Source organism: Molossus molossus, unplaced genomic scaffold (assembly GCF_014108415.1).
Source record: "Molossus molossus isolate mMolMol1 unplaced genomic scaffold, mMolMol1.p scaffold_m16_p_9, whole genome shotgun sequence".
NCBI classification, from domain to species: Eukaryota; Metazoa; Chordata; class Mammalia; order Chiroptera; family Molossidae; genus Molossus; species Molossus molossus.
The window spans coordinates 78,340,107-78,363,073 of record NW_023425403.1 but is presented as its reverse complement, the minus strand read 5'-3'; the positions used below and the strand labels follow the sequence as shown (position 1 = coordinate 78,363,073).

Genomic DNA, 22,967 nt, shown 5'->3' with positions numbered 1-22,967 from the left:
GGGAACTCCCTTGTAGGTAACTAGCTACCTTTCTCTTGCTGCTTTTAAGATTCTCTCTTTGTCTTGAACCTTTTGCATTTTGATGATGATGTGTCTTGGTGTGGGCCTCTTGGGTTCATCTTGTTTGGGACTCTCTCTGCTTCCTGGACTTGTATGTCTGTTTCCTTCACCAAGTTAGGAAAGTTTTCTGCCGTTATTGTTTCAAACAGGCTTTCTATTTCTTGTTCTCGCTCTTCTCCTTCTGGCACCCCCAAGATGCGAATGTTGGCACGCTTGAAGTTGTCCCAGAGGCTCCTTACACTATCCTCATTTTTTTGGATTCTTTTTTCTTTTTGCTGTTCTGATTAGGCGTTTTTTGCTTCCTTATATTACAAATTGATGGTTTGCTTCTTGGATTTACGTACTCTACTATTGAATCTGTGTAAATTATTCTTTATTTCAGTTAATGCCTCCTTCAATTCTGACTGTGCATCCATCATTTCTGACTGGTCCTTTTTTATGCTCTTGAGGCCCTCACTGAGTTCATTAGCATCCTTATAAGCAGTATTTTGAACTCAGCATCTGTTAGGTTACTTATCTCCATTTCGCTTAGTTCTTTTCTTGGGGTTTTGTTCTGTTCTTTCATTTGGGACCTGTTTCTTTGTCTCCTCATTTTGGCTGCCTCCCTGTGTTTGTTTCAGTGTATTACTGAATGAGCGGTATGGGGCTAGCTGAGACCAGATGCTGCTCGTTTGAATGAATTTAAGAAAAACCTGAAGCAGGATCCAAGTCAGGCCAATCCTATGGTTAAGCAAGTGGCAACAGCTTGGGTGGGCCTGAAAGTTGGGTGGGCCTGAAAGTTGGGTGGGGTGGGGCGGGGCCTCAGGGAGTCACCAGGGTGGGGCTACCAGTGTGAGCCAGGTTGCTGGAGTCCCAGATATGGTGGCTGTCTCCGCCCCAGGGAAGGGCTCACTAAAGGAACAAAGGCCTCTGACAGCACGTCCCGGAGAAAGCCCCCTCTCCAGCCCTCACTCCAGTGCCAAACAGCTCAGTTCTTCCCTGTATGTCTCTGGTGCCCCTCGAGCTGCCTCCTCTCCAAGCTTAGAGGGAGAGAGTCCGATAAGTTCATGCGTGGGCCCTTTAAGGAGCTGCCTGGGGCTCCAGCTGCTTCACCTTCCCTGAGCCTCAGTTCCTGCTGGTTTTTCCAGCCAGAAGTGATGGGGACTTCTCTTCCTGGCACTGGAACCCTGAGCAGCGCACCTGGTGTGGGATGGGGACCCCTCAGTCCTCAGGAAGGACATTCCCAGCCGAGGTGTCCTCCTGATTTTTATCCGCCACACGTGGGTGTGGGACCAGACCGTCTCGCCACCGGCCCTGGCGCCTCCGCCCCTCCGCCCCTCGAGCCTCCGCCCCTCCTACCAGTCTGGATGTGGCTGCTGCTTTAATTCCGTAGTTGTAGGACTCCATTCAGCTTGATTTTAGGCAGTTTTGAATGATGGTTGTTCTGTAGTTTAGTTGTAACTTTAATGTGGTTGTGGGAGGACGCGATGCCGCATTTACCTACCCGGACATCTTGACCAGAAGTCCCATCAAAATGTTTTAATCTTGTGGTTGTAAAAAATGTTATTCTTCCCCAAGCTATTCTCTCCCCTTTCCCTCCATATGAATTTTAGGGTCAAATGATGAAGTTTCTTAAAGTATGTTGGAGTTTGGCCCGGCCGGTATGGCCCCATGGCTTGAGCATTGTCCCATGGACTAAGGTCCCGGTTCGATTCTCGGTCAGGGCACGTGCCCCAATGTGGGCTCCATCCCCAGTGTGGGGCGTGCAGGAGGCAGCTGATTGATATCTCTCTCTCACATTGATGTTTCTATCTTTCTCTCCCTTTCTAAAAATAAATAAATAAATAAAAACATATATATATATATATAAAGGTATGTTGGAATTTGAATTGAAATTGCATTGAATCTGCAGATCAACTTAAAAACAATTGACATCTATATGGTAGCATATTAGTGAAGAGAGAGTAAAACACCCTGACATGTGGCATTTGCTACTCGTTGCAGTATCAGTTTTCCTCCTTTGGCTGATGGTAAGGTACAGTGTGAGATCACTGAAGCTGGAACTGGGAAGAAATGTGAATAATAGGTCCTTGTAATCTCATATGAGCTGGCTCCAGTACACCCTTGGATGTATCTCTTCATTTATTTTATTTAAAAAATTTTTTTATTCTTTTTTTTTTTATTTTTAATTCTCACCTGAGGACATTTTTTGCATTTATCTTTGGATAGAGTGGGAGGGAGAAAGAGGAGAAGAGAGAGAGAGAGACATCGATGTGACAGAGACACTTTGAATGGTTGCCTCTCACATGACCCCAACCGGGGCCGGGGACAAACTGCAACCAAGGTACACGCCCTTAGTGGGAACCGAACCCCAGACTCTCTGGACGGGGGGCCGACGCTCTAACTGCTGAACCAAACCAGCCAGGGTGTCTTCATTTATTTAGTTTACATGAAGTTTTATAATTTACTGAACATATATACATTGTATATTTTCTGTAAGGTTTATTCCTGAAAGTTTATGTTTCTACTGTAAATGGTGTTTAAAAAAAATTGTTAATTTCTTTCTCTGAGTGCATAGAAAGGCTACTGATAATTGTATATTGATCTTAAATTCTGCGACCTTGTACTTATTCCTAAGAACATGTCTTTATATTCTTTTATGTTTTATTTATAAATTTGCCTTTTGTGGACATGTCACATGAATGAAATCATGTAACATGTCCTCTGATGTGTCTGGCTTCCTCCACCTAGTGGAAAGTTATTGAGGGGTAGCCTGTGCTTGCTCCCACTGAGTGCTGCGCAGTCCCCTGTGCGGAGGGGACACGTTCTCCTTTCCATTCACCACCTGGCGGAAATCAGGTTGTTATGCGTAATTCTTTTTTTTTTTTTTTTTCCATTGCTGCTAAAGTATGTTTTGATTATGTTATTATTCCTTAATTTGTTAATTTTATCTTTACTCTTTGCTCCTTGACCAGACTTCTTCAGTAACAATTTCATTAGTCTTTCCAAAGAGTCAATGATAGTTTGTTAACCCTCTTTATTGTGTTTTTAGTTTACTGTTTCATTAATTTATCTTTATTAACTTCTTTCTTCTATCTTATTTGAGATCACTTAGTTGTTCTTTTCCCAGCTTGTTGGTTTAACTTATTGATTTTTTTCTTTTCTAATATAAGCATTGTGAAGCCATTAATTTTTCTCCTACCACTGATTAAACTATATTCCAAAGGTTTTTATACATGGTATCTTCATTATCATTCAGCTCTAAATATTTTTCAACTTATATTAAGATATCTTCTTTGCTTTTTTTATAGAACATTATCATTTTTTTCTTTTCATCATAGCTTGCTCATTCAGTTTATTGTGATCGAAGAATTCAGACCAAATGATAGCTGTATTGGAAATTTTGTACAAGCTTATACTGTGGCTTGATAATGTTGCATGTGAGCTTGAGAAGAATACTTATTTCTTAGTTATGAGGTTCACAGTTCTATATAAATTTTTTAGATTAGACTTATGGTTTTATAATCTGTGTCTGATAATTCCAAATTCTCAATTTATAGGCTTTAAAATTTGTTTAAAGACTTTTTATGATTCTCATGCTTTGTAGTTTGTTTCCTTGTGAGTCTCATGATATTTTCTTGTGATTTCATGTTTCTTGATCTTTCTGCATGGGAATTCTGGGCAATTAAATCAGGAATGCTTTCTTCTAGAAGGAATATGTGGAGCTAGTGTGAGTACTGCTAACTTACAGTGAGTTAAGGTTCTGGCTAAGGTTAACTTGGCTGTTTTTCCTCTAGTCCAAAGCTGAGGTTCTCAACTGCAGTGTTATTACTGCCAGAAGCAAACAGATCTTCTCTATGGAGGAGAATGTTCTCCAAATTGAGACTTACTGAAGATGCCTGAATGATTGACATGGAAACTGTTCTGAAATTTCTAACATAAACAGGTCTCTTTTATTCTACTTTTGTTGAGTCTGATACTGTCCTTTAGGATGGTTTGGATGTGACAAATCTTATATTTGATTTTTTCCTGATCTCCTTGCCCTACCCCCATGCTTATTAATACCAACTTTGTTAAAATGACACCCAGCTGTTTTGGCAGTGTGAAGAAGTTAGGTGAGAAGAGGGCCTCATAAAAGCTTAGCCTCGGGCCTTCACAGCGGCTGTGGGCAGGGCCACTAGTTCTCCCCAGGCAGCTTTCTGGACTCAGTCATTGCCAGTTGCTCAGATAACACAGTAGAGGTGTGACCAGTTCAGCAAAGACTTGACTTCTCTTGATACAAATGAGTGGCTGAAAACATGGGCCCTAGGAAATCTCTACCGAAGCCATTGGAAATGCTTTTAGAAGTAGTGATAGATTAAAGAAGGAAATGAATTATGGTTTGAAGTATTTAAAAGAACCATGGAGGATGAAACTGGTTTTTTATCCTCTTAATTTTAACCAGTTTTGTAATTACGATTGAAGATTGATCAGAACTTAATCATACTTATATATTCCTTCTGAGTATATGGCCCTGTCCTCAGGGTTAATGGGGAATGTGATGCTTACATTGATAGGTGTAGATTAAGAAATCTTTTTCTAAAGGAATTTGATAAGATTATAAAAAGAAATGGATGGCAGTTATATCATAGTATGATAGAATATCTAAATTTAGATAGCTTTTAGAGTCCTAAAAAAAAAATTCAATTTTAACTATATATAGTCTGACTTCTTGTCATCTAAATGTTGGGGAGCCTGAGTATAAATAAGAATGTTATTTAATATGATCAGTAAAATTAATAAACTAATACAGCCATTTAAATCGGATATTTTATATCAGTTGCTATGACTCCGTAGGAGTTCGAATGACAGAGATGTCCATCTGTCCAAGGAGGAAGGAGTGAAACCTTGATGACGTTTTGGCCTCAGAGAATATTTCTGGCAGATACTTGATATCATTTATTAGAAGTAGAGATCTTTGCATGGAAGACACAATGATAAGTTATTTTTGCCTACTTAAACAATTTACAGTAATTTCTTTTACTTATTCTTTTTATTCATGCAAAAGAGAAAATCAGACATTAAAGAAATCTCAGGCAGTCAAAGATTAATCCTTTTTTAAATTGTTTTCATTTATAATTGATATCTTTTTTTACTTTGGGATTGCTCTTGACACTAGTTGAATGAGGATTTTAAAGTTAACTCTCATACAGTTTTGTGGATGCTTTTAGATGATTTTAGATGCAGGGGGTTAAAGTTAAGATTTAGGATCTTAGAATCATAGCATTTTTTTTTTTCTACTATTTGTGATATATTTAGGTTCAGTACTTCTCTAGTTTTTGACTACAGAGTATAATAAACTGAATATTATAAACATAATAATGAAAGAATTTGTTATATCTACTGGCTTATTTATCGAATATTTCTGAAATGTGAAGTCACTAATTTTAAGGCTTGATAATTCAACAGAGAAGAGACTATCAAAAGATTATGTATAAGGTTGGAGTTTCTAAGGCTAGTCTAATGAAGAGTACCTTCTTTCTACTTTGGTTCTGAATCAGCTGAGACGGAAAGGAGTGGAGGATGGGGCTAAATGTCAGCTTTACTATCGACAGAAATTAATCTGGAAAATGTGAGTTAGGAGAGCTGAATGGAGCCAGGCAGACTTGGACACTCATGGCAGTGCCAGCCCAGTGAGAAGGGTGACTTCCCCCCAAAAGAAGGCTGATGGTGAGCCCAGTATATATAGTATATTCTTCCCAGTCAGATAAGTTAGTCCATAGACGGATGCGCTAGTTTCCTGAGGCTGCTGTAACAATTCACCACAAACTTGGTGGTATCAAACGGCAGAAATTTATTCTTTCACAGTTCTGAAAGCCAGAAGTCTAAAGTCAAGGTGTCAGCAGGGTTGGTTCCTTTTGGAAGCTCTGGGGGAGAATTGGTTCCATGCCTGACTCCTAGCTGCAGGTGGCTGCAGGTAATCTTTGTTGCTCCTTGGCCTAAAGATGTGTAACTCCAACTTCTGTGTCCATCTTCACATGGCCTTTATTCCCTATGTCCTCACCTTTATGTTTCCTCCTCCTCTCTTACAATGACAAGTCATCATTGAATTTCAGACCTGTTCTAATCTGGGATCATCTCTTCTCTAGGTGCTGACTTTAAGTATACATACAGAGTCCCTTTCCCCAGTAAGGCTGTGTCCTCAGGTTCCAGGTGCACGTTATCTTGTGTATCTTTTGAAGGGGCCACTATTTAATCCACTAAAAGGGATGGAGAGGCCAGGAGTTGGCGTAATTAAATAAGTAAACTTAATGCTTGCTAGGAAATATCAGGAGTTGGGGGCAGATATTCATTCCCCCTAGCATTCGCCAGCTTTTTATTCTCATGCTCAACCAAAGACTGATCAGCAGAATTGGTCTGATGCCTACCCTTTATCTGTATCTTTGACATTATCTTCAATTCGTGTTTTTTTGATAGAATCTTTATTTATTTATTTATTTATTTTTATCCTCACCCGAGGACATTTTTCCATTTTTTGTTCAGATAGAGCAGGAGGGAGAGAGAGGAACAGGGAGAGAGAGAGAAACATCGATATGAAGGGACACATCGAGTGGCTGCCTCCCGCATGACCAACCAGGGCCGGGGACAAACTGCAACCGAGGTATGTGCCCTTAGCGGGAACCGAACCCGGGTCTCTCTATACCGCAGGCCGACGCTCCAACCGCTGAGCCAAACCGGCCAGGGCTGATAGAATCTTTTAAAGCCACTTGTACATCTTGTAAACAGTAATGGTTAAAGCTAGGTGAAATAAGCTATATATTCACTTAGCTGTGCACAAATAAAAGGCAGTTTATTTATCACAATACATAGAGAGCAGATAAACCAGTGAAGGTGTCATGTCAACCCCCTGGGATGTACAACTCCCCAAATTCCATCAAGATGCCTTGTGAGCTGTGTGTCACATGGGCTGAGTGAGGGTTTCCTTATTGCTCTGGATATGAAATATTAGGAAAATTTAATTTCTTTCTTACTAAAAACTACATAGAAACAAGTATTTCCCTCCCACACTCCTCCCCCGCACAGGATGACGAGTTGCATTTTGAAACTTCTACCATCATTGATTATCTAAGAGAACTTTTGCGGTGATTTAGACAATCTCTGCCTGTGTTGTCCAGGTGTAGAACACTTGAAATGTGGCTAGTGAGATTGAAGAATTGAGTTTTAAATTTCATATTATTTTAATTAAATAGACACATGCTTGGTGGACTGTATTAGACAGCACAGATTAGATATCTGTCAATGTCTAGGCTAAAAATATTGGGAATAGTAAAATAAAAAGAATATCTTTATTTTAATGGCATTAAAAAAACAAAAGAAAGTTCATCCCAAGTTGCAGCTTATCTATACTTGTTAAGTAAGGGTTTTGTTTTAACTTTTTGTTGATAACTAAAAATTAGATGATATTTGAGTCTCTTTTCTTTTACTATATTATCTAGGTCTATAACAAAATTATTCCTTTGCAGGCCTAATACTGGTAAATGTGGAGAAGAAATTTGTCAACTTGGAGACATGCTTATTTGAGAAATTAAGTGTTAATGTCAATCATTTCACATTTCTCTTTGCTGAAAATATAAATTAAACTAATGTATGCAGAAAGGTTTTACTTAAAAGATTATAACAAAAAATTATTTCCTTTGCAGGTCTACTACTTAAAGGTATAATATTTAGTGATGTGAAAAGTATCACTTCATGTTAAATTTACTTTTCAGACATGTACACAGAATTTGCTGTCGTTTCCCAATCATGCCATAATTGTTTTATTATATAAAATGTTTAACTTAATACTAGTCCATGAGTTATATTTTTGTCTTTGATTGAAATGTGGCAAGAAAGAACATTTCTTCCCCTTGCTGACAATGCCTATAATATAGCATTAGATTTAAACTTATTTAAAAAGGAACTGTGAAACTAAGTATTTAGCTTACACTTCTTATACTTTATATAGTTTAAATTTTGGAGTATTGTATTCTTCATTTGTGCCAGAAGAGGGTGTACTTTAAATTTGATGTTTTTGAACAGAAAGCATTTCTTTCAACTACTGCTGTAATGTTGATGTTTCTTAAAAAATTACAACGTCTTTAAATCCAGAATGACCCTTAACGTACGTGGGAGGAGAAGGGGGATCCATGTGAATAATTTAGAGCACATAAGACAAAAATCATCTATTAATACACTTTAACCCAGAAATATAATTTTATTTTTCTAAAGTTTTTTAGTTACTTTCTGAAAATGAATTCAGAATAATTTTTTAATGTTTTTCAGGAGAACTTTTTGAAGTTTTTTCTTTAAATACCCCCCCCCCCCCCAAAAAGGGAAAAAAAAGTAAATACAGAAAACCCTGATATATGTAATTTCCATTTTTAACTTATTTAATTGAAGTCATCATTATAAATCATAAAGCAAGATCATTCAGGAAAAGAGATACACTATAAATGAAAACAAAGCTGTGGCTAGAAAGTGATATTTATTTCTTTGTGTTTTGACAGCTTGAAGGCCCTTGTGTTTTGCAAATTCAAAAAATTCGCAATGTTGCTGCGCCAAAGGATAATGAAGAGTCTCAGGCCGCACCCAGAATGTTGCGTTTGCAGATGACTGATGGTCATATAAGTTGCACAGCGGTAGAGTACAGTTATATGTCAAAAATAAGGTGATTGGCACTTTATTTTGTATATTTGTTACAGTGTTTGAAGGTGCTGTTCAAATGGATTTTGTTTAAGAACTCTTAAAGGAAGGAATGAAGTCTTAAGTGTGTGTTGCAATTTTTCAGATGAAATTAAAGTTTGTATTTCTACTCTGTCTGTATAGAGAAGTAGTTAACAATGGAGTTAGTTACTCTTTGCTTCAATGTTAACGATAAAGACAGAAATTTAAGGTGTTCTTGCTTGAAAAGTAATCTTTTCAGTGTTGTCAGTAATTTGAGGTCATTCTAAAATTTCCCAGTACAAACAGAATTTCTTTAACTACTTTATGATTTCTGTGTCTATCACACTATTTATTGTTCTAGAAAAGTGTATAGGCGAATGAGATTTCTAAGGAAAGATTGACACTGGGGAGGTTTGTAAGCCACCCTACTTTCTAAGAGAAAGCAGAATTCCATAAGGCAAAAATCTCCACATCCTCCTTTTGGCTATTTTCATGAGAGGCTTTTAGAGTCATACCTACGGGAATGGAGACAGGCAACAAGGGAAGGATGACGTCCCCATTAGGTCAGGTTAAGCTCTATTTTTTGAAGACCAACATATGTTTTCTGAATAAGAGTTAGTTATGGCCCTAAAAGTGATGTATTAAAGTTTTTATTAAAAATTTAGCACCTATTCATCCTTTTCTGGGAGTAGAACTAGAATGCAATCTGGTAAATGGAAGTCTTTGTTAGTTATTATAATGAAATTGTAGATCCATCTTCAAATAATTTGAAAGATTTTCCCCTGACGTTTTATAGTATCACAATTAAAATACCTCTGTAATTTGCATCTTATTTTTAAAGGTCTTATGTAGTTTCTTACATTGTTCATAATATGTGTTCCTACATATAAATTACTGGATAAAAGTGGTTTTGAAAAACATGTATAGGTCTTATGTAAATGATATATAATTTTGGTAGTAATTTCTTTAGCAATAAAGAGTACAGCAGCCTGGTATCCTTGATGCTTATCTTATTTATCCCTAAACAATGACTATAGAGTTATGAAAATCTGGATATGCCTACTGCCTGGAATTGGGAAAAACCTCTTCACTTAGTGTAACTATATTCAGTTGTCGTTGATCTTGAAGTCCGATAAATATTGTCCTAAATTTACTATATATATCATCACAGAGCTCTGGGCTTAAGGGGTAGGGAAGGCTGTTTATGGCCACTTATTCTGTAAGTTACATGTGATGACTAAGAATGATTAAGTTTGGAGTCCTTAGAATAATTTTTAGGGGATAATGTCCTTGAAATATGGTGTTGGAGGAGAGCTCTGTGAATACCCTGGACCATGAGAAAAATGAACAAGTGGGTCTCAGAGCAAACTTAGCCTGAAACATTGCTAGAGGTAGAAACAACAAGATTGTGGCTGTCCTATTTCGGGCATGCCATGAGAAGGCAGGGTTCTTTGGGAAAAATAGAAGACAGCAGGAAAAGAGAAAGACCACATGGGCGATGGATTGATTTCATGGCAGAAGCTGTAGGTGTGTGTGTGTGTAGGAGCTGAGCAGGGCTGTTGAGGGCAGGGCAATGTGGACATTGCTCATGCACAGGGTCCCAGGAGCCGAGTTGACTCAGTGGCATGTAACAAACTGTCTGGCTCTGCCTGCAGTCTCTGAAGCTTTAAAACAGGAATATTCTGTTCCTTCTTGTTAATAACTATTTTATCAACCTTCTTTTTTTGGTCAGAATAGACCAGTGCTCTGACTGATTTGCTGTTGTGTGTATCAGCATATGGTAAATTTCACAAGCTTTTAAAATGGAACAATGCGAAGCCATTTCAACGTGATTTTCTAACTCATTCTAAGTGCTTTAGGACAGTGTTGACTCCTTTTAGGAGTGCTTTACCCTTGCTAAATGTGTGAAGAGATGGGGTGGGGCTCGGTGTATGTGCTTTAACCTTAGAATAAACTTATGTGATGAAATGGATTTCTGGCATTCTTTTATCAAGGGTTTGGTAGGAAGATAAATGTCTTGTCTCTGGTCTTTGTAAAAGGAATTATGGTATAATGTTTGCCTCCAAACTGATAATACTAGTCTATTATAGAAAGGTTCTTTTTAAATTAGTACATTTTAAAGTAAATAACTCATTTGATCTTTAACTACATGGATTGTTAACTGCATGGTTAACAAAAAAGAGCATTATTTTTTATGGATTATGATAGCTCATATAGATGTAAAATTTCTAGGATTATTACTGGTCTGATATATTTTCCTGTGATAAAATTTCATTTTGTAATATAGTATATCATGGCAATGCATAGCCAAAGCTCAGAGAAAAAAAAAGGCAAATTATATTTGTAACAGCATGTCATAATTGAGAAAGTAAATTCATATATTTTATTCTATTTATTTTTACCACAGATTTGTGAGGTGTGATTTTTAGTGTGTGTGTGTGTGTGTGTGTGTTTTAAGAAGTGTATTGCTTTTTACCTAGCACTAAAATTATGTTTATTCTCTCCTTTAGTAGATTGTAGGCCTGTTAAAGTCTGAATTCTTGTTTGTATATGTGATATGTACGTGTGTGTGTGTGTGTGTGTGTGTGTATTCTTTTCTTTTCTTTTTTTTTACTCCTGAAAGATAGTTTTCATGTTGGTTCATTTTGAAGAATCTGACCAGATCATGAGACTGAGTGACAGTTTTGGGAAGGAGCTTCAACTTGTTTTAACTTATTTTCTCTTTGTTTTAGCCTGAACACACCCCCCGGAACTAAGGTAAAGCTCTCAGGAGTAGTGGACGTAAGGAACGGATTCCTGCTCTTGAATGACGCCAACACCACGGTTCTCGGTGGTGAAGTGGAGCATCTCATCGAGAAGTGGGAGTTACAGAGAGTAAGTGTAGACTAAGAATGTCTTCTCACGGCATGCTGTATTCCGAGGAGATCTCATGACGAGCAGTAGCATCAGTCCTGTGTCAGTTGAATAGGGTGGAACACAAGGGTCTTTGTAGAAACTACCGGCCTTGGTTTAAGCACACTGTTCCTCTAAAGCAGATGTCTTTTTTTTTTTTTTTTCCAGTATCTGTTAAATTTTTTTACATATATTGAAAAGTGTTTTACTGACAAGTTTTCAAAACTGCCAGGATACCAGATATAACTTGTGTGTAATGTATATAACTGTTTCTGCAAAAAAACAGGTGTTTGTGCATATTAATGTGAAAACATCATGCATGTTTGCCTCATCTACATACACACATACATACAAGTGAACGCAAGGTAGAAGTTCACATAATGAAGGGGTTCTTGTGACCAGGTTCTTCCTAGTCACTCTAGTTTCCCCCATTTGTGTTTACAATCTCTTCATCCTCGAGGTCATCCAGGGTATCTAGAAACTGTTCCTCTACTTTGCTTCCAGCGACCACTTGTGTTGATGCAGTGCAGTCAGATCTTGTATCAGTCCCTTGCTCCCCAGCTGCATTGCTGCCACCCTGGTGTAAGTCTTCAGCAGCTCTTGCCTGGACTGCTGCAGTAGCCTTCTAACTGATCTCTACACATGCTCTTTCTCTATCCTCTAATCTATTCGATGCACTTCTGCCAGATTACCTTCCCTCCGCACAACTCAGAACATATCACACCCTGCGTTTATTTCAAACCCTTAATGTGGGACTCAGTGCCATTTATAACCTAGCCCTAGTTCCAGTTTACTTTTTCAACTCTGTAAATAATTCCACAGAGATTTTGTTTTAGCCAAATGGAACTGCTTACTCTTTCGTTGATTCTCTATGCCCTCCTCAATTATACTTTTGAGAAAAAAAAAGATTTTCCACTTTTACATCATTCATCTTGTGTTCTCTCTCCTCGTCGCTGCGTGACCAAATTGCCCTCATGCTTTTAGACTCAGATCAAATGCTTGCTTCTTCACAAAGTGAATTAGTTGCTCTTTTATTGAATTTTCAGGACACTTTATCTATGTTAAGAAGTGTATTGCTTTTTACCTAGCACTAAAATTATGTTTATTCTCTCCTTTAGTAGATTGTAGGCCTGTTAAGGTCTGAATTCTTGTTTGTATCATCTGTGTTCAGTTCTACAAGTATTTGTTGAGCAGTGTGTAGGTATTGTTCTGAGCTTTCGCATCTGTATGTCATGTGATCCTCCTAACAGTCTTGTGTGGCGGTTTTATGTCCACATAGACCAGAAAATGGACTTTAAGAACTGTTGACTAGTTTTATGACTAGACAGCTGATAGGTGATGGATCTGAGCATTTCTGTATCTCCAAAGTGGTAGCACTAAGTCTTACATGTAATAAATATCATAACAAATAATTGTGAAATGAATGAATTACAAAGCTCATAAAGCTAGGTACTTTTTCAGCTAAAACTGGAGTTCTCATGTTACTCTCAAATCTTGCCTAAAGTGAGCCAAGGGGCCTAGCAATATTTCAAGCTTTTGGTATTTTATGGTACATCACTCTTTTCTACTTTCTTAGTTTGGAAGCACCTCTTTTGGGAGGTAAACAGATAAGGTGAATTAAGCACACATTTTATTTTTTAGTACTCGTTCCTCATGATAATAATGTGCTACATTTTGGGCTGCTGTGCTCTGCATTATAAGATAATGTTTAGTTGAAAATGTTGCAAAAGCAAGTAAGTGCTTTGATAGTTTTACATAAAGAGCCAAGTTTATGAACTTTGAATCTCCCAGCAAAATTCCATTCATTATATGTGATCCTTTCTGTTCACAAGTTGACATATTTTTATTATAATTAAGAGATTTTAAAAAATGTGGTAAGTTGTTCTCAAGTCAGACCAACATCTTACATAATTTTCCCAACCCAGCCAGAGTTATTTCACTGACTGAAACATCAGTTAAACATTCTAGGAACCTCTCATTCCTAATAGGCACACACATGCAGATTAGTAGTAAATAGTTTGATAGTTGTCCTTGTAATGTTTTATTATATATCTTTGTACTTTGTTTCCTGCAAGCCTGTTAGTATTTCTTGTTAAGGGGTCAATAAAAATTCACATTAAAAAAAGTTTAAAAACATCTTAATATAATTATAATTATCTTTGGTTTTATAGGTTTTTGATTTGGTAACCATAGTGATGTAGAAACCATGAAGAGCAATTACTTGAGCATCTGGTGGGTAGTACACATAGAAATCAAATGCACACACAGAAATCATAAACCATAGAGTTAATTTTAGAATTAAAGAGGCCCTAAATATTCTCGTAAAATAAATAGGAAAAGAGAACACTGATAGTATTTATATCATATGCAGGTGTTGTAGCAAGTTGATTACATATAGGTGAAGAAAAGAAGGAAAGTGTAGCCCAGCTGGTGTGGCTCAGTGGATTGAGACTCATCCCATGGACAGAGGTCTGGTTTGATTCCCAGTCAGGGCACCTGCCGGGACTACGGGCCCCATCCCCAGTAGAGGGCATGCAGGAGGTAGCCGATTGATGTTTCTCTCTCACATTGATGTTTCTATCTCTCCCTTCCTCTCTCTCTAAAAAAAATAAATAAATGAAAATAAATAAAAACACTTAAAAAAAAAAAGAAGGCAAGTGTTTTTTATCTTCCCAAACTGAAATTCTATACCCATTAAACATTAACTTCCCACCCCTACATCCTCCTGATCTCTGGCATCCATGATTCTTCTTTCTGTCTCTATGAATTCCACTACTTTAGGTACCTTATATAAGTGGAATCATGCAATATTTGTCTTTTTGTGTGTGGCTTATTTCACTTAACATAATGTCTTCAAGTTTCATTCATATTATAGTATGTGTCAGAATTTCCCAACTTTACAGCTAAATAATATTTAGTGTGTGTGTATGTGTGTGTATCACTTTCTGTTCATTCATCCACTGATGAACATTAGGGTTGTTTTCATCTTTTGGCTATAGTAAACAATGCTATTATGAACATGGGTGTATAAATATCTGTTCAGGTTTCTGCTTTCAGTTCTTTTGGGTATATACCCAGAAGTAGAATTGAGAGGTCATATAGTTATAGTTTGTTTGTTTATTTATTTATTTTAGTAACTGCCATATTGTTTTTCAGTGACTGCACCATTTTACATTCCCATCAGCAGTATATAAGGGATCCAATTTTTCTACATCCTTGCCAACCCTTGTTATTTTTTTATATGCATATTGTCTATTTGCATATCTTCTTTGGAGAAATGTCTATTTAAGTCCTTTGCTAACTTTTTAATCAGTTTGCTTTTTTGATGTGTGATTTCTTAGTATATTTTATACATCCATTCCTTTGCAGATACATAATTTGCAAGTATTTTTTCACATTTCCTCGATTGTCTTTTTACTCTGTCCTTTGATGCACAAAAGTTACAAATTTTGATGACGTTCAATTTTATGTTTTTTTTCCTTTTTTTGTTACTTGTGCTTTTGGTGTCATATTCAAGAAATCATAATCAAATCCAATGTCATGAAGGTTTCCCCTCTGATATCTTCTAGAAATTTTTATGGGTTTAGCTCATAATTTAGGTCTTTAAATGGTTTGAGTTAATTTTTGTATATGGTTTAAGAACACAGGTAACATTTTCTGTAATGATAATTATTAAAAATGTAAAGTTTAAAGTTAAGAAGCTGTATTAAATGATAACTAGTGCTTAACAGATATATGTTAACATCTCAAAATAAAACAGGAAGAATAGATGACTAAGAGGAGTCATTCTGAAGATTCCTTAAGAAATTTCAAAGGAATTTATAATGTGAGAAATTGCTTTTGCAAGAATTTCCCCCCCATTTGCATAATGTTAACTCTCTAATTTTAAATATTAGGGTTAAGGAAAAAGAAAAGAAAATTAGTAGAGTTGGAAGCTTATTTTTATTAAATAACAATCAGTTGACTACTTCAAAATAGAAATTGATTTTCAAAACAAGTCTTTTTTGTTTGTTTGATTTGTTTTTTTTAAATCAATCACATTTTTAATTTGTTCCATATATCTGGCCTAAGAAGGTATTCCAATTAAAACAAATCTTTATTAAGGATTTTTTTTTTTTTGTAATTGAAAGTAATCACCATATTATAAACTGTAATAATTTGATCTCTTTAAATAATTGGAAATTAGTCTTGTCAGTATTCCCAGAAACTGTTTCTAGTTACAACACTTCTGAACTCTGTTCTGAGAACTGGAGACCAAATGTATATTTCTTATTATATTGCAATATAACAAGTATGGTATTTGCTAATTGATTTTTATGTCTAAAAAATTTATTATAAAGGTAATTTCCAGGTAATATTTGTCTATCAGATTATAGTTTTAATATACTTTGAAATAAAATTTTTGTTACCAAATTCTGTTATTGAATTTGCTACTTGGTGAGGAAATTTTTTTTTTTCTTTGTTTTGTTTTTATAGGAGCAGCTTGGTAAATACTTCTGAAAACTGTTGTGAATGTGTATTTTGGTGTGGTTAGGTTAGGAGAGAGCCTTTGCCTAGTTATCAAAGTTAGAAATGAACTATTTTATATAGTTTGATATAACTTATAGAACGCTTTTTTCCCTTTTTTTAAAAAAATAAGAATGTACGAAACTATGTAGATTCTTGGTGCATTATAAATGTTGTAAATATATTTTTTATGTATAATTTATGTTTTGTGACTCACTTTTCTCATAGAGCTTGTCAAAACACAATAGAAGCAATATTGGAACGGAAGGCGGACCCCCTCCTTTTGTGCCTTTTGGACAGGTAATGACTGTCGTGTTGGCAGATGTATTTTAATCAGTAAAAAGTGTTTTTCATGTGTATGCAAGCTGTGTTTAGTTTTGTGCCGAGCTATTCATTCAGAGGTCATGTTGTTATATGGAAATATATTCAGTAAAGGAATTTAATAATTGTTCTTTTTCTTTACTGTAATTAAATTGTTAATTCAGATGCTTTTCTCAAGAGCTGTTAACCCAGATACTGAAAAAAATTAGGAAGCACACCTGAAGAGCCACTTATAACTAATAACTAATTAAGATAAAATGGTTTGGGGGCTTTTTTTTTTTTGAGAGCGCGACAAACGCAAAAGAAATGAAAAATGTGCTATAATTTATCATTTGGTTTATTAAAAGCAAAAGAGGGAGAGAGAAACTGAGTGTCAACAGAAGGATGAGACAGAAAGTGAGAGCACCAGAGGCAGGGAAGGGCATCCTGCACCTCGGGAGAACCTGCTGTCCCAGGTCCCTCCCAAGATTCCGTTCACCTGCCTCGATTCAAATACCCGTCTTAGTCACGGACTTCACTTTATTTTCATTGGTATTTTCCTTTTCAACCACAACAGCTCCGATCTTTCTCTGGCATAGGCTAAAGGGTTTCTGTCTCCTTTCTATTTTCAACCCCTTGCTGCTACATATTACTGGGGGTGGGGGGTAGCTCCTCAGCTAGCTGATATCTTGTGTCTTTCTGGTTGTGCTCAGTATCAGTCTGCATTCAGAACAATCTCCTCTGGCCTATCCCTGCTTTATCCCTGAAAAATCTGAGAATAATCTCTGTGACAGCTTGCTGTTTGCCACATGACGCCTCAAAATTTAGCTATTGGTATTCTACCTTACATTTGCTCTCTATTTCTCTTTGAGAATACTGGTTCAGGTGAGAGTACTGAGATGAGATGGGTACACAAAGGGTAGGAAATAGAGGCTTACACATCTCTAACAACTTCAAAAAATATTTTGTGGGAAAAGATAACTAGGTGATCAGAAGATAAATGGGTAGGATCAGATGGTATCCTCTTCAAAAACCTTTATGGAGAGTCTACTCAAAATTAAATTGAAGTCATTCTTGTATCATGTCTATTCTGAAAGTATTTTAGACATATGTTGAGTTTTATTGTGCTTTGCAACAAGGCACTGTCAAGATAAAAGGAGGCATGATGCCCTGTGGTGTGATCTCTGTTGATGGTTTTCTCACTCTGCCAGCGTAATAAAACCCCCAGAATGAAGACAGTATAGCTAATCTAATAATTTGTATCTGAAAATAATAAATGATTAGTTTGTTTGTAAGAATTTGCTTTTCCCTTAAACATTTTGGTGTTAATATTTCTTTTATAAATTGCTCAGAGACTTATGATTTAATTATTTTCAAGAACTTGAAGTGTGTTAGTGTGTTTTGTGATTGTTTTTGTCTTGGGAAGTATAATAAAAGTTATAGTTTCAATGATATTAGTTGTTGATAAAGTCCATTCTGGAAAATTCTTTTCAGCATATCTTAGACTTGTATATGGGTTAAAAGCCGATGACGATAGCTGTGTACTGGTATTAACAGGATATATTTATATTGCTAAAAACCAGTAATTGTATAACATTTGTTTGAGAGCATGTTTTCTTCCTTTTATTGAGTTAAGAAAAGGTTTATTTTATAGTATTTTTACTAATATAGTAAAACTAGAGAAAATAGAATCTAGGGCTTATTTTTAGGCAATGATGACTTTCTCAATTTATTTTATGAGACTAAAAATCAAAAACTTTGCAATTTGATTGAGGGAGAGGATATGTTTTAGATTTTGGTTTATAAGTTCAGAGACATCTTTTTATATGTTAAAATAACTGTACTACTTAACTCTCATAAGGACATTGTGGATAATGTATAAATCAAGCTCTTTTAAGACTGAATTTACCTTTTCTTGTGCAATAGTCCACACTGTTTGAAATTTAAATTATTTTAAGTTCATTATTCTAAAATGAAACTTAGATCTTCTGGTTCGATGTATGTTTTAAATATGGACCCTGTTTTAAGGGGCCCCATTTTTGTGAAGCTTTTTATTTTATTTACTAGTTATACTTATTTAAAAGTAACTTTATTGAGTTTTTTTACCTTTATTTTTAAGTCCTTGGGAAATAATTATATTTTTACAGGCTCTCAGCTGTTGTGATACAAACATTTTTGGAAGAAGTGATATTTTATTATGTAAACCTTGAATCTCTTTGTGAAGTACTGAAGTGATTAGTTTTTTTTTTATTATTACCAGAAATGTGTATCTCATGTCCAAATGGATAGCAGAGAACTTGATCGAAGGAAGACATTGCAAGTCACGATGCCTGCCAAACCCGCAAACGATAACGATGAATTTGAAAAGCAGAGGACTGCTGCTATCGCAGAGGTTGCGAAGAGCAAAGAAGTAAGAAACTAAATTATAGTAAATTTTTCTAATTCTTGTCATTAGGTTCTATGTAGATTACTTATGACTATTATTGTCTTTGCACACATGGCAACAAATTCAACAAACTTTTGACATTCTCCATGTATCAGCAGAACGTGCCCTAGTACCTTATGGAGACACTTTACTCATAGGTTCTTTTTCCACATCCTCTTGACAAGTCCATTAAGTTACTCTCCTTTCCTCTCTCTTCCTTTTCTTCCTTAGCAGTGTAACAGCCTGACTCAATACTTTTTATTTCAGCAGAGGGTTTCCTATTATCAGTTGGGCTTGATGATACTTTTTTGAGGGTAATTTTCCCCTCAGCAACTGCAGAGAATGCAAGTGAAAATCAGAGGATAAATCAGTAGCTTAGGATTAACATTTTTTTTCAGTTTTCATTCTTAAATCTATATAATATATAGTAAAAAATATTTTTTTCTTTGGGTTATATGTGTATTTATGCATGTGCACGCCATTGTTTACTGTTAATAGCTAATTAAAATTTATTTTGAATTAATTGCTTATTTGAAAGAGGTATTTTCTCTAGTTATTTATTGATTTGTAGATGTTGATAAGAAATTTAATTCATGAATTAGTTGCTTAGACAGGCTTTTCCTAACCAGTGAGATTGAAGTAGTTTTCTCCGTTCAAAACTGGTAATGAATATTAGCTAAATGCTTTGCTGTTGAAATTCAAAGCTGAAGGCGGAGACGTCTGGTCGTTCTCCTGCAGCGTGTCTTTCTGTCATCAGTCTATGTAGATGCCAAGGGCATGGACTCTGGACTCAGGAGCCTGGAAGCATATCCTGCTGACAACCTTGGATCATTTACTTACATTTTGTCACCTATTTTCTTTATCTGTGAAAATAAGATAATAATGTACCTACTTTGTGTGGTTATGGTGAGAATTAAAAGTGATAATCTTTAAAACATTTATGGCACAAATCACAATATTCCTTTGTTAAAAAGCTCTTAATAAACACGACTATAGCTATTCTTTAGTATTTTGTCTATTCTAAGGCACATTTAAAAAATCATTTTTAAGCCTTGTCCAGTTTTTCTCAGTGGTTAGAGCGTGGCCCATGGACCTGAGAGACTGGGGTTCGGTTCCCAGTAAGGGCACATACTTTGGTTGCAGTTTGTCCCCAGCCCCAGTTGGGATTGTGTGGGTGGCAGCCAGTCGATGTGTCTCTCTCACGCTGATGTTTCTCTCTCTATCTCTCCCTCCCGCTCTATCTAAAGATAAATGCAAAAATGTCCTCAGGTGAGGATTAAAAACAAAACAAAACAAAAAAATTATTTTTAATATTTCTGAAATTAATACACTTTACACAGTTTACATGAAATATATTTCATTTTCCCAGAAAGCTATTAAAAGTATGGAGTTTCAGAAGAGGATATTGGGTGTATATCAATTTCTTAATGACTATAGGAAAGTTCTTTTTTTTAAAGATTTTCAAATTGACTTTAAGAGGGAGAGGAAAGGAGAGGGAGAGAGAGAAACAATCGATTTGGGAGCAAAACATTAATTGACTGCCTCCTGCATGCCCCCTACTGGAGATTGAGCCTACAACCCAGGAGTCTTCCCTGACCAGGAATCGAACTAGCAACCTTTTGGTGCACAGGATGACTCCCAATCAACTAAGCCACACTGGCCAAGGTGGGAAAGTTGTTCCTTTGATTTACACTTTTCTCCCAAAATTTTGGTTGATGTGGTTTCTGCTATCTATACTGGAATATAGTTAACATACTATAATATATTTCATTTTTAAAGTCATAATTGGTCATATAGTTTCCCAAAAGTATTTTATAAAGAGTCACAGTTTTCTGAAGCAGACTTAAAATTTCTCAATTTATATATGAGAGAGTTGATGGAGGCTTAAAATTTGCCCAAGGTTAACCAATGAATATTCTAGGACTAAACCTATGTGTTTTACAGTAGAAGATTTTATCTGTATCTGTATATCTATAAGTATACACACATATTTATGTTTAATTTGACTGAACATCAAAATCATATAACAATGTAATTGTTCTGAAAATATGTTATATGATATTTCATTAAAACGCTTACATGGATTTGGTGGAATCTACTACAAATAACCAAGTGATGATATTCATTCTTTTTTTTTTTTTTTAGTCCTTCATTCAGCAAATATATTTTGAGAACTGACTATATTCCAGAAAGTAATTTATTTTATTATTTTTTAAATCTTGACCCAAGGATGTGCCCAGAGAGAGAAAGGGAAGGAGGGAGGGTGGGAGGGAGAAAGAGAGAAAAATATTGATCAGTTGCCTTCTGCACACACCCCGACCAGGGATCGAACCAGCAACCTTTTGGTGCATGGGACAATGCTCCAACTAACTGAACCACCCTGGCTGGGCACCAAAAAGTTTTTTATTTTATTTTTTACTTTTTGTTAATCATCATTGAGGATATTTTAGAGAGTGGAAAGGAGGGGGAGGGAGAGAGAGAAATAAACATCGATGGGTTGCCTCCCTGCATGCACCACCATTGGGCCAGGGATCGAATTTGCAACCTAGGTATGTGCCCTTGCCTGGCAATCAAATGGGCAACCCCTTGGTGGGCTGACACTTTAACCACTGAGCCACACCAGCTAGGGCAGGAAGTGTTTTAGATGTGTGGGTTAAATCAATGAACAAAGAGACAGATGATCCCTGCCCTTATCAAGCTTATATTACAGAAAGGGTGACAGACTAATACATAATAAATCTATAAATTGTATAGTAGGTTAGAAGTTGGTGAGTGCTATGGGAGAAAAAGGAGAATTGGAGCAGGAAGGGGAGTTGGGAGTGCCATTTGTCGGGGAGGGTACAGTTTAAAAGAGGGTGGTCAGAAATGGAGAATTCTTTGACATTCTTGTGTAGTTTTACATACTAGTAAGGTCAGTAAGTAATGTAAGCATACTAAATAAGTAAATTGTAGATTTCAGTTTTAAATGTAGTGGTTTGAGTAGGCCTCACTGGGGTGAGATCTGAGCCAACATTTGACAAAGATGAGAGAATCAGCTGTGTGGTTATATGAGAGGCTTATTCTAGGGAGAAGAAAAAGCATTTTAAAAGGATCAAAAGCAGGAATATATGTTCAATGAATAGCAAGGTGACCCATGAAAACAGAGAGAGCAAGGGACAAGTAGTAAAATATAAAGTCGAGTGATAATGGGGTTCTGCCTTGTAGGGCCCTGTAAGCCATCTTGAAGATGTTGGCCTTTATTCAGAGAGAAGTGAGGATCCTCTGGAGGATTTCAGTAAAAACATCAGCTGACCTACATTTGAAAAGTCTGTTTCTGGTTGCTGTGTTCAGAACAGATTGTAGAGAAGGAAGATTGGAATCAGACAAGCTAGGACATTGTTGAAATAATCCAGGGGGAGAAAAATGATGGTAGTGTGAATGAAGACAGTAGCTGTACAGTCATGCAAAATGGTCAGATTCTGGAATTTTGAAAGTAGAGTCATCAGGATTTGTGATAGGTTGCATGTGGCACATGAGAGAGGAAGCAATGTCATGAATAACTCCAAAAGTTTTGGTTTGAGGAATTGGCAGGGTAGAGTTGCTTACCTTGAATTGGAGAAGACTGGGGTAGAACAAGTTGGAGGGGATAAATACCTGATGTTTTGTTTTAAACATATTAGTATTGAAGTGCCTGTCAGACATCCCAGTGGTAATATTTAAATGGCAGTGAGACAGAAGAATGTAGTTGAAGGGTGAAGTTTGGATGGATATATGCTTTTGAGAATTGTAGGCATATGGATGGTATTTAAAATCTTGAGGCAAACGAGATCAGAAGAGGAATGAGTGCTGACAGGGAAGACAAAAGGATAAGGAATTAACGTCATAGCATTTCAACCTTAGAGGTTGGATGAAGACGTTGAACCGGCCAAAGCATCACTGGTAACATAGGATCAAAACAAGACAATGCAGAAATTGTATCATGGAGGAAGGAGTGTTGAACTTACCAGACTGTTGAAAAAGTCATGTAAAATGTTGCCTGAGAGCCCTGGCCGGTTTGGCTCAGCGGTTAGAGCGTCGGCCTGCGGTCCAGAGAGACCCGGGTTCAGTTCCCGCTAAGGGCACGTACCTTGGTTGCAGTTTGTCC

General features: G+C 36.4%; 1 protein-coding gene across 12 annotated transcripts in view; it reads left to right on the top strand.

The window, feature by feature from the left end:
* The window catches only part of TDRD3 (tudor domain containing 3), a 179,558-nt gene that overhangs the window by 71,365 nt on the left and 85,226 nt on the right, over positions 1-22,967 (top strand). For 11 of the 12 annotated variants that reach the window (XM_036249876.1, XM_036249881.1, XM_036249875.1 and 8 more), the window contains 4 exons: positions 8,565-8,725; positions 11,454-11,595; positions 16,348-16,419; positions 18,680-18,829. In XM_036249876.1, the coding sequence (XP_036105769.1) occupies positions 8,565-8,725; positions 11,454-11,595; positions 16,348-16,419; positions 18,680-18,829 (525 nt within the window). Of the gene's footprint in view, positions 1-5,888; positions 5,996-8,564; positions 8,726-11,453; positions 11,596-16,347; positions 16,420-18,679; positions 18,830-22,967 lie in introns of those variants that run through there. The other variant, XM_036249883.1, reaches the window with a different exon arrangement.